This window comes from Bombus affinis, chromosome 3 (genome assembly GCF_024516045.1).
Source record: "Bombus affinis isolate iyBomAffi1 chromosome 3, iyBomAffi1.2, whole genome shotgun sequence".
Taxonomy (NCBI): Eukaryota; Metazoa; Arthropoda; class Insecta; order Hymenoptera; family Apidae; genus Bombus; species Bombus affinis.
Genome location: NC_066346.1, coordinates 15,203,038 through 15,215,783, shown reverse-complemented (window position 1 = coordinate 15,215,783; position 12,746 = coordinate 15,203,038). Strand labels below are relative to the sequence as shown.

The 12,746-nt window shown below is 33.3% G+C and overlaps 2 protein-coding genes across 7 annotated transcripts in view; both read left to right on the top strand.

The window, feature by feature from the left end:
* The window catches only part of LOC126914752 (uncharacterized), a 119,571-nt gene extending 113,465 nt beyond the window's left edge, over positions 1 to 6,106 (top strand). The window contains exons 1-5 of one of the 6 annotated variants that reach the window (XR_007709793.1): positions 4,522 to 5,060; positions 5,280 to 5,331; positions 5,402 to 5,503; positions 5,665 to 5,790; positions 5,951 to 6,106. Coding sequence is in view for 2 of the 6 variants with exons in the window: in XM_050719152.1 (XP_050575109.1) it covers positions 5,280 to 5,331; positions 5,402 to 5,438 (89 nt within the window). In the remaining 4 variants the exon portion in view is untranslated. Of the gene's footprint in view, positions 1 to 4,521; positions 5,061 to 5,279; positions 5,332 to 5,401; positions 5,645 to 5,664; positions 5,791 to 5,950 lie in introns of those variants that run through there. The other 5 variants (XR_007709792.1, XR_007709790.1, XR_007709791.1 and 2 more) reach the window with 5 other exon arrangements.
* LOC126914806 (A disintegrin and metalloproteinase with thrombospondin motifs 3-like) overlaps positions 1 to 12,746 on the top strand; it is a 207,860-nt gene that overhangs the window by 101,700 nt on the left and 93,414 nt on the right. The window lies entirely within an intron of this gene.

Sequence of the window (12,746 nt, the reverse complement as noted above, 5' to 3'; positions counted from 1 at the left end):
CGAAAATGATCTGTCATGTCATTACGGTCTGACCGGTAACTCACAAAATGCAACTGGCGCTTTGAATACTAACCGTAATGATACTGACTTTTGTGTCTTTTTTTCCTCCCTACTTTATCATTGAACGTCCGATCGAAATTTTTGTTGTTAACCTGGGCCCTTGACCTATTTGGACAGTTAGTTAAGCCATAAAGAGACCAGTACAATATAATTTAGCTAAACTATAAAGGAACAAAATACCAGTTATATCAAGTTTAATGTTAGGAAAACCCAATATTTTAGATCCACCCGAGGACGTGTGATAATCAGAATGGCCGTGTCGGAGATGAAAGAACACCGGAGCCTCTCCTTTGAAGCGATACCCCCTTAGTGCTGTAATCCAGATTTCATCATAGCCGCACTAAGAAACTGTTGTAATTCGATCCGACTGTACTTATTCGAAATTTATGATAGTGAGCTCGGGCTCGAGGCGACAACCGGTCGCCGAACGTAGTCGCGGTCAAGGGATGAACGTTTTATCTAACAAAGCCATGAAGTAACTCTATAGCTTTCCTTAAAAGAAATACTTGGGACGGGGCACGACGGTAAACATTTCAACGATTTCTGTCCCGTGGCTCGCCACACGCAGACTTTGTCCTTCGGGTAAGACGATTGCCAGATGCCAACGCATCTTCGCAGTATATGTTTAGCTGGGCGAGGACCCGCTACGAATATTAAATTTCAATTACACAAAGTCTCTCAAATAGACAAATGGCCTGTGCCCCAACTACGGGAAGATAAGAGAAATCTATCCTTCCACGAACGACGCTTCCCGCTAGCAACGTTCCCCAAGGACAGCTAATATCTTTCTCTAACCACCAACATGGAAATTGACCAATTAACAGCAACGACAATTTCCCTCACCCTTCGAACGAAGACTTTTCTCCGCGAATCCGATGATCTCGTGCCCATAGGCACACCCATCATAGTTTTCTTCGACAGCGTCACCGCGACGGAGAGTCACTCTCCAGTGCGATCTCATCAGTAATCGACCTGTCTTTCGTATATGTAATAATTGCTCCTTGCTCTAATATACAGTGTAACTTAGACGCAAACGAAGGGTAAAGTTCAGCATCCGTTGACCGCGGAAACGTTGCCGGAGCCGAGACCATTGTCCTAGTGCCGCGAATATCGAAACCTTGCGACTATCTATCGACGCTGTAATATCCCTAATTTTTGTCAATAAACTCAACTATTGTTACACCGCACCTATGGCTAATTTCAACGAAGATTCACCGAACACCACCACCCCCAATCCTGACGTACATCCGACATATATAACGTTATATGTTATTACGAAATACTATATACCGCTGTACGTTATATGGTAATACTATATATCGTTAAACGTTATAACGTAACAATATACATCTTTATACGTTATTACGTAATAGTATATATCGTTATACGATATAGGATAATGCTAGATAACGTTATACGTTATTACGTAATGGTATATATAGTTATACGTTACATGGTAATACTATATAACGTTATACGTTATATGGTAACACTGCATGACATTATACGTTATTACGTAATAGTATATACCGTAATACGATATATGGTAATACTATATATCGCCAAACGTTATAACGTAACAACATACAACGTTGTACGTTATATCGCAATAGGATATAACATTATACGTTATATGATAATACTATATAACGTTACACGTTTTTACGTAATATTATATAACGTTATACGTTATATGGTAACAATATACAACGTTATACGACATATGATATTACTATATAACGTTATAAGTTATTACCTAATAGTAAAAGGTATGTAAATATGAGACCGGAAATTTTGTATAGAAAAATGCACGTTTATTGTATGATAATTATACGTTATATGGTAACACCATATAACGTTATACGTTATAACGTAACACTGTATAACGACATACGTTACATGGTACTACTATATAACGTTATGCGTTATAACGTAACAGTATACAACGTTATACGTTACAACGTAACACTATATAACGTTATACGATACATGGTAATACTATATAACGTTATACGTTATAACGTAAAAGTAATAGTATACATATAGTATACGTAATAGTATATAGCGTTATACGTTACATGGTAATAATATATAACGTTATACGTTATAACGTAACAATATACAACGTTATAGGTTATTACGTAAAAGTATATAACGTTATACGATATATGGTAACACTATATAACGTTATACGTTATAACGTAACAATATACAACGTTATAGGTTATTACGTAATAGTATATAACGTTATACGCCATGCGGTAACACTATATAACGTTATACGTTATAACGTAACAATATACAACGTTATACGTTATTACGTAATAGTAAAATGTATGTAAATATGAAACCGGAATTTTTGTATAGAATAATACACGTTTATTTTATGATAATTATACGTTATAACGTAACACTATATAACGTTATACGTTATAACGTAACAATACACAACGTTATACGTTATTACGTAATAGTATATAATGTTATACGTTACATGGTAATACTATATAACGTTATACGTTATAATGTAACAATATACAACGCTATACGTTACACGGTAACACCATATAACGTTATACGTTATAACATATCACTATATAACGATATACGTTATATGGTACTACTATATATCGTTATACGTTATAACGTAACAATATACAACGTTATACGATATATGATAATACTATTTAACGTTATACGTTATTACGTAATACTATATATCCTTATACGTTATAACGTAAGGATGTACAACTCTATACGTTATTACGTAATAGTATATAATCTTATGCGTTATATGGTAATACTATATAACGTTATACGTTGTAAAGTAGCAATATGCAACGTTATACGATATATGATACTACTATATAACGTTATACGTTATTGCGTAACAGTATATATCGTTATACGTTATATGGTAATACTATATATCGTTATACGTTATAACGTAATAGTATATAACGTTATACGTTATATGGTAGTACTACATAACGTTGAACGTTATAACGTAAGAACATACAACGCTACACGTTGTTACGTAATAGTATACAACGTCATACGATATATGGTAATACTATATAACGTTATACGTTATAACGTAACCATATACAACGTTATACGTTATTAAGTAATAGTAAAAGGTATGTAAATATGAAACCGGAATTTTTGTATAAAAAAATACACGTTTATTGTATGATAATTATACGTTATATGGTAACACCATATAATGTTATACGTTATAACGTAACAATATACAACGCTACACGTTACACGGTAACACCATATTGTTACGTTTGGCTATCCAAATTTTCAAATTTTAATCAATGTAGTAGTCGCTGCCACCGGAAACAGTCTAAGGACTGCTTCAATTAGATATTTCTTGTTAGATTAAGTAGCGTTGATTGGAGTTTAGGCCACTGGTCAACAATCTCCACGTTTCGGCTAACCTGCTATGCCCAGGAATACTAGCACGGGAGAGGATTGTTTGGAATAAACAATTATATTATAAATAATTATTCCTGGCGGATTTAATGACGAATTTTACTAATTATTGATATTATTTATTATTTTAATTATTAATTATTAATATATAATATATTAATATAATATATTATATAATATATATAATTATATAATATATTAATAAATTAATATATTAATTATTAATTATTAATAATAATTATGTGTATTGTAATAATTAATTATTAATTATTAATTATTAATAATAATTAAAGTTGACTCACCTGACGTTGGCCTCCGCTGATGAACGGGCAGGCCGCTGGGGTGATTCCGGTTTTACAAAGATTTACACTTCTATAATTTTTTTTGTTTTAATCTTTATTTAATTTGAACAGTGTAAACAACAGTGTGTCCGGACGTGTTTAACAATTCGAAATTCTAACGCAAAACTTGAGCCAACTATTGTTTTAATTCTAACTGACTAAAAACAATTATTTTATAATTCGAACTGACTAATAACATTTATATCTCGCAACTCTTAAACTCGAACTGGAACGAACAATTATTCTCTAATCCTAACTTAAATTCTAATTAAATCAACTGAACGAACTGATATCAGACTCACTCAAATTCGATTGAACGACTAATACCAATTATCTGCTTATTCTACCGAAACGGACCGATTCAACTAATATCAATTATTCCGATTATTCTCTTATTCAACTGAACCGCTAACAATTTCTTTATTCTAACTGATAACGATTACTCTTCTGTAATTTCGCCAAAATCTCCCGAACAGCTAACAATTACTCTTACTCTATTTTCGCTAAATACTCCCTAACGCTAACAATTACTCTTACTCTAATCTAACTGAACCAACTAATGACAGTTACTCTCTTTTCACAATTACTCTTCTTTATTCTACTGAACCACTAACAATTACTCTCCTTATTTTCGCTAAATTCTCCCGAACGCTAACAATTAATCTCCTTATTTTCGCTAAATTCTCCCGAACGCTAACAATTAATCTGATTTGAAATGTGTCGCTACGCTTTTTATAATGACATCCCCAATGGGATGGCAGTCACGTGGCAGTTCGTTCCGGTGGGAATCGCAATGCTGCAGGTTTTTAGAGTTTCCATGAGAGAACGTGGATTTTGATGATTGCTGATGTCTTGTTTGCTTCATCCCACGCCGTGTCTTGATTTCTCGTATACCTTTTCGATGCTGATGGAAACATTCAAAATACGTGATTGAATGTGGATATTGCAGTGGTTTGTCTTTCGCCGAGATTGCGTCTGCAATCCTTCCGAATCCTTTCCTGCTGATGCCAATGGGAACGATCAAGGCACGTGCAATCCGTTTTGTCAAAATTGCAAGGACTTTCCATACGCGTGTAGCAACGTGTCTTTGCCGAAGTTGCATCTGCGATGCTCTTGTAACCCTTCATAGCGGTGGTCATCTCGCAGTTCCGCCGTGGCTTTTGTATGTGTAGCACGCGTTATTTCTTGTTTCTTCCAATAAAGTATTTTTACATAATGGTAAGTTTTAATATATCATTTTGAAGTCGTTGTAGTGTGATCGTGAGGGTTTGATTTAATTATAAAGTTGTATAGTTTTATATTTTGAGGTTATCTTGTATTCATAATGGCGTGCTATGAATTTTGGTTATATGAATCTCGATCAGTGATTTTTAGTATGCGATCGCTATTTCGGTATTTTAGTTTATTGGGGTTTTTATCTTCTTTTTGTGATTACAGGTTATGTTGAGTCATGGACACAAAAGCGTCCGCGCCTGTGCGAACTGTGTGAGTATGTATTCTTAGTATTCTATCTCGTTTCGCATGTTGTTTGTTTCCTTAAACTTGTGAATTTGTTTTAGCGCAAGAGGAGGAAGATATGTGAATGGTACGAGATGACGTGATCGACGTGCGTGTGTGAATATGTGCGAAGGATGATGCTGAAGGGGCGGTTTTCCACCCAAGTAGGCACAGTGGCACCTTCGTTGACGTCGTGTCCTGATGATCTTTTGACAATTTGGTTTTATTTGACAATATGAGATATATTTTGCTCCTTGTAGATTTATATGTCCATATTTGCTATATATTAAATCGTGTATATTTTATATTACTTTCTTGTTATTAGGTTATTAGTTGTGTAACTCCAGTTTCTGATCTATGGAAAGTGGTGAAACGTCTTCACGAAATACAATTTCATTCGTTTTCCTCCCTTGCATTGGCACGCTGTGAGTGGTGTCGACTTCCAAATGAGGTTTGTGCATCTTGATTATTATGCGTTTAATGATAGATACGGAGGTATCTTTGTAAAGAGGTTCCCATGCGGAGTGTCTCGGTGTGTATCTTGTTATGATTTCTTTTATTTAGTTCATCCTGCTTCTTTCGTGTTTTATTCACTGCATATGATATTTCAGTGCAAGAAGAAGAAGAATTGTAAAGAATCCGTAAGTGGCCCTAGAAGACGCAGTCATCGTGTGAGGTGTTGTCGGCAGGAACGAAGAGTCGAAGTTGTTGAAGAAGTCGTGTGACATTTGTATTGTTTCTGGTTATATACAACGCTATTTCACATATCTATGTATATATATTATTATATTATTATATATTATTATATTAAGTCTTCAGTTGGTTTAGTTGAATGTTCAGTAATGTAATTTTCACAGGGTGGTTTTGTATATTAGATGAGTAGTTGTTCGATATAATAATATGTGTGTATATATATATATATATATACATTTCACAATGTAATTTTCCATTATGTAAAATATATATATGCATATGTATATGTGCGTGTATTGTTATTCTCATTGTTTCTCGGATCGTTAATTGGTTGAATATTCCATAATGTGGATTTCGTATATAATTCTCTAGGTTCGTAGAAATGTAATTCTATATATTTATTTCTTTGCGTTTTAATGGTTTAATAACGTATACATACATATACATATTATGAATTTTTCCCAAAGATACGCGTACGCATGTGTATATCTATATATGTGTGTGTCGCAGAGCAATCTTCTATACAATTTTCACTTTTATTAGAATGCTGACGTAGTGTAGTATATTTTATTTCTTTTATTTATTTTATTAGGTTACCAATTATTCAGATTCACGAAGTAGGTCACACACACAGATATGCATACACGTGTGTGTATATACATGTGTTTTCGCAGAGAAATCTCATACATTTGAATCGCGGCTTGTCTTATTTATTGGTTCATTTAAATATTTCATTTTATTTTTATTTTATATGTCATTGCTGATTGGTTGTAGTGTTTCTTCTTATTGATTCATTTATTTCATTTTGATTGTCTGTCGTATAATTCTTTTTATTTTGATTGGTTAGTTATTAGTTAATTTATTATTATTGGTCGTGTTTAATTATTCATAAGATATTGGTTCGTGGCGTCACGTGCGGAACGCGGGACGTGACAATATAACGTTATACGTTATAACGCAAGAATATACAACGCTACACGTTATTACGTAATAGTATATAACGTTATACGTTACATGGTAATACTATATAACGTTATACGTTATAACGTAACACTGTATAACGATATACGTTATAACGTAAGAATATACAACGCTACACGTTATTACGTAATAGTATATAACGTTATACGTTACATGGTAATACTGTATAATGTTATACGTTATATGGTAAAACTGTATATCGTTATACGTTATAACGTAAGAATATGCAACGCTATACGTTATATGGTAATACCATATAACGTTATACGTTATAACGTAACAATATACAACGTTATACGACATATGATATTACTATATAACGTTATACGTTATTACGTAGTATTATATATCGTAATACGTTATATGGTAATACTATATAACGTTATACGTTATAACGTAACAATATACAACGTTAAACGATATATGATATTACTATATAACGTTAGACGTTATTACGTAGTAGTATATATCGTTATACGATATATGGTAATACTATATAACGTTATACGTTATAACGCAAGAATATACAACGTTATACGATATATGATAATACTATATAACGTTATACGTTATTACGTAATAGTATATATCGTTATACGTAATATGGTAATGCTATATATCGTTATACGTTATAACGTAACAATATACGTCGTTATACGTTCTTACGTAATAGTAAAAGGTATGTAAGTATGAAACCGGAATTTTTGTAAAGAAGAATACACGTTTATTGTATGGTAATTATACGTTATAACGTATCACTATATAACGATATACGTTATATGGTACTACTACATATCGTTATACGTTATAACGTAACAATATACAACGTTATACGTTATATGGTAATACTAAATAACGATATACGTTATATGGTAATACTATATATCGTTATACGTTATAACGCAATAATATACAACGTTATACGTTATTACGTAATAGTATATATCGTTATACGTTATATGGTAATACTATATACCGTAATACGTTATAACGCAATAATATACAACGTTATACGTTATTACGTAATGCTATATTTCGTTATACGTTCTTACGTAATAGTAAAAGGTATGTAAGTATGAAACCGGAATTTTTGTAAAGAAGAATACACGTTTATTGTATGGTAATTATACGTTATAACGTATCACTATGTAACGATATACGTTATATGGTACTACTATATATCGTTATACGTTATAACGTAACAATATACAACGTTATACGTTATAACGTTATAACGTAGTAGTATACAACGCAATACGTTACACGGTAACACCATATAACGTTTTACGTTATTACGTAATAGTATATGATGTTATACGTTACATGGTAATACTATATAACATTATACGTTATAACGTAACAATATACAACGTTATAGGTTATTTCGTAACAGTATCTAATGTCATACTTTATATGGTAATACTATACAACGTTATACGTTATAACGTAATAATATACAACGTTATACGTTCTTACGTAATAGTAAAAGGTATGTAAATATGAAACCGGAATTTTTGTCTAGAAAAATACACGTTCATTGTATGATAATTATACGTTATATAGTAATACCATATAACGTTATACGTTATAGCGTAACACTATACAACGTTATACGTTATAGCGTAACACTATACAACGTTATACGTTATAACGTAAGAATATACAACGTTATACGTTATTACGTAATAGCATGTAGCGTTATACTTTATATGTTAATACTGTATAACGTTATACGTTATTACGTAATAGTATATATCGTTATACGTTATTTGGTAATACTATATAACGCTATTCGTTATAACGAAAAAATATATAACGTTGTACGTTATAACGTAACACTATATATCGTTATACGTTATATGGTAATACTATATAACGTTATACGTTATTACGTAATAGTATATATCGTTATACGTTATATGGTAATACTATGTAACATTATACGTTATAACGTAACACGTTATACGTTATATGGTAATACTATATATCGTTATGCGTTATAACGTAAGAATATACAACGCTATACGTTATTACGTAATAGTATATAATGTTATACTTTATATGCTAATACTGTATAACGTTATACATTATTACGTAATATTATATATCGTTATACGTTATATGGTAATACTATATAACGTTATACGTTATAATATTATATATACGACTTAATTGAAAATTACCAAGACACTTGACATCACGCGTTGCTCGAGAGCGAAGTTAGGCGGATGTTTATATCTTCTGGGAGTCCCAGAGCAGCAGTTAAAGGTTAATATCGAGAGCGCAGCGATGGTAAACGTTATAATAATACAAAGTTCCGATATTCTCTAACTCTAACCATTCTACAAATTTCATCTTTAAACGGTATCGTGATCTGGTCCTGGTTTAACCAATTGGCTGTTTTCCACGAGTATACTCGTCACGAAGACATGGCAGTATTTTACGTTACGACGAGCCCCGTCAGTACTAAATTGAAAAATAAAACAGTCGTTTCGTAACAACTGAATTCTATATTATAACAGCCACCCGTACTCCGTGTTCGACGAGTATACTCGCCATCGCTTACTGTTCGCGACACACTTTTAGGTACACGCTTTTCAAAGAGGTCGCAACCGCTAACTGCTAAACTTTTTTATTCTGACATTGAAATTTAACAAGAATAAATCAATATCAGCGGCAATTTCAGTTCTATCCTTGGCACGTAAATACAATATAATTTACCTTTAACGAAAATGAATGCAATTATTCGTAATTATTCGCGATACTATTTACTTATATATTTTCCTATGTTGTCTTACGTATCTGTTATTTGTAATAGATGAGATCGAACGAGAAATATTAGAGGATCAGCAGCAGGGTTAATTTATCAGTGTAAAAATATGCGCAAACTTCCACGATCCAGTTATAACACGCGATATAATTCGCTATTTGCTTAGCTCGCTTCGCCAACTGCCAGCCTCGCTATCTATGTCCATGAGGATCTATTAAGATTATCATTTTAATTTCACGTTGGTTGATCGAACGGCCAACGAGAAACGCGGCCGACAATTTTGATTAAATAGCCGCTAGCGTTACCGAGAACACGGCTCGTGTAAAACAATTTCGTCAGACAATTTTAGTTATCGGATTTGTTCGGCGAGACGCGCAAACAAACCGGCTTTCACCTCGTCAAAGGCTACGTTTCACGCGAAACTCGCGCCAGTTACAGCGTTAACTTCCTTTGTAGTATTCATGGTGAAATCGCCAATTCATTTCCACCGTCTAACGAGAAAGACGAAACGGACGTATTCTCGGTGAACGCTTCCCTTTCGCGTCTCTGCCGTTCTTCGAATCGCTCTGCTTCAACGCAGTACAACCAGCCAGCTCTCTCGTTCGACAGCTGACAAATTGCCTGCGTAACTTGTTTGCCGCGACCGCGAGAACTATGTTTTAAGTCGAATGATCGTCAGATGTTACGAACAATTGGAAATTATCTTCATTTCCCATATCGCTGGCCGATGCTCACGATCTGTTCAGTTTGGAAAACATGGAACAGCTCGCTGGACGATTAGTTTGAATTTTACGGAATCGCGTTTGAGGTGGAATATGCCGAGATCGTAGAATCGTTGATGTTCGACTGCTCCCACGAATACTCTGGTGTCTGTACGTTTTATCAGTCGAACCTAACATTTCTCAGTGACGGATAAGTTTCTTTTTAAAAAATCTACACATTCTTTTCTCTGTTCGATAGAATAGAATTCCGATAAATAAGAATTTGGTATGAAACTAACAACGCTCCAGTCGTACAGAAAGAAAATACAATTTAATTAAAAACGTGGGAGGTGGTGTAAGAATCGGCGATAGGATTCATCAAGAGTACGTGACGTTGGAAAAGCTACAGTCACGGATGTTAGAAAATGGAAACGTGATATTGAGAATTATGTAAAGCACGTGGATTGCTCGAATGATGGGGTAACTGTGGGGAAACCTTAAATACACTGATGTAATGGGATGGTTTCGTTGTGATAAAGACGATAATAACGACGACTTTATAGAAATGGAAACAGCCAGCTAAAACGATAATGGAGTGGCACTTTCCCATGCCGAAGCACCCTTGCCACTCGAAAAAGGGGCTTCGATCGTATAAAATTCACCGCGCAAAAGCTCCCAGGTACAGAGAAAATGTAATTTTACGCAGTTATTTCTACCGAAAGAATCATGTGACGTGGTGCTTAAAAAGATATGGAATATATAAATATTCAAAAAATCAATTTTATAAAATTAAATCTATCGATCCATTAATAGGATTAAAAGAAAGGAATACATCCGAAATGTACACAAAATTGAAGGAAAGGAAGATTTGTATAAAAATTGTAATAATACGATGCAGCAATTTCACGATACCATTTAATTAAAGTGGGTGTATATATTTTTGAGAGCATCCTCTGTATATCAGAAATATATTACGAAATAGAAATATGTTATTACTGGTTTTCCGATGAGAATCCGAAGTGTATCAAAAATTTAATCGGCGTAGATATTTATCAATGCAACAGTTGCAATTTCACAGATACAAATATCTTGCGAGTTCTCTCATCGTCGTAATTTGTATCTCCTTTATATACATCGTCTGTCTGAATATTCTTTCTAATATTCTAATTAGACTGTAGATTTTGATGCAAATTCATATTTTTGAGGATATGATTGAAAAGAAAAAAAAAAGAGAAGTAAAGAGTATTTTGTATATTTTATATTTTCTTTCGTATCACGTGCATTTTGTACAATTTTATTGAAATTGGATTACAAGAGCCAAGCAAATCGAACATCAAACGGACTACGCGTCGTGTGTTACTTTATAGGAAAATCACGACGATGTCTGTAACATTCGTAGTATTTTACGATCCTATCTACGATAGCAATTAAAAGTTCATCAAACAGATGATTACATCACGTACAAGCCATTTGAAAGTCAAATTGTTCCATTTTCCGAAAATTTATTCTTTCTAACTCTTTAAGAGTATTACTTATTAACATACTAAATAATACTTGACTGTTCGAATAGTTTGATGATTTTTGGAAAGTACGTGTCCCTGATAAATATAACTTCTATGCACACTTCCAAATCCGTTTGAAATTTCATCGATACGATCAAGTTAGGCGTGTCTCGCTACAGTGCTGCAATGATCATTTCGAAATGCTTCGTATATCATATACGCAAAAAGTTTCCAGCAACGTTGAAACAGCTTCGCGAGCCACGTGTAATTTATTTATAAAAGATTTTTGCAACTGTCGAGACATCTTGGTATCTGTTAATAATCGTTGAGATATCATTGCAATCAAGTAAGTGCACTGTATCATACGCGATAACGAAGTTACTCGATTATTCGAATGGTATGTACTGGGATTAGTTTCGATGGATGTTTGAATGATGACGGAATATTTGGCCAGCATAAGCACTGATCCCTTCCATATCGATCGCGTTTATCGATATTTGATAAAGAGGTCGTTTGCAAATTACATTTACCGTCTACTGTTGCTCACGAAATTATTCCAACTCTGATACGTGCTTCTTTATAAATATATCGCGTGTGTACGTGTATGTTACATATTATATTACATATCGCATATTACATATTATATTGTATTTTAAGTAACAAGATATTTAGTGCGAGTGTATATTTCGCAGAGATTCCAAAAGTGATTAAACAGTCAATTATCCATCACATCGATGCATCTCAATGTTCAATGGGACAG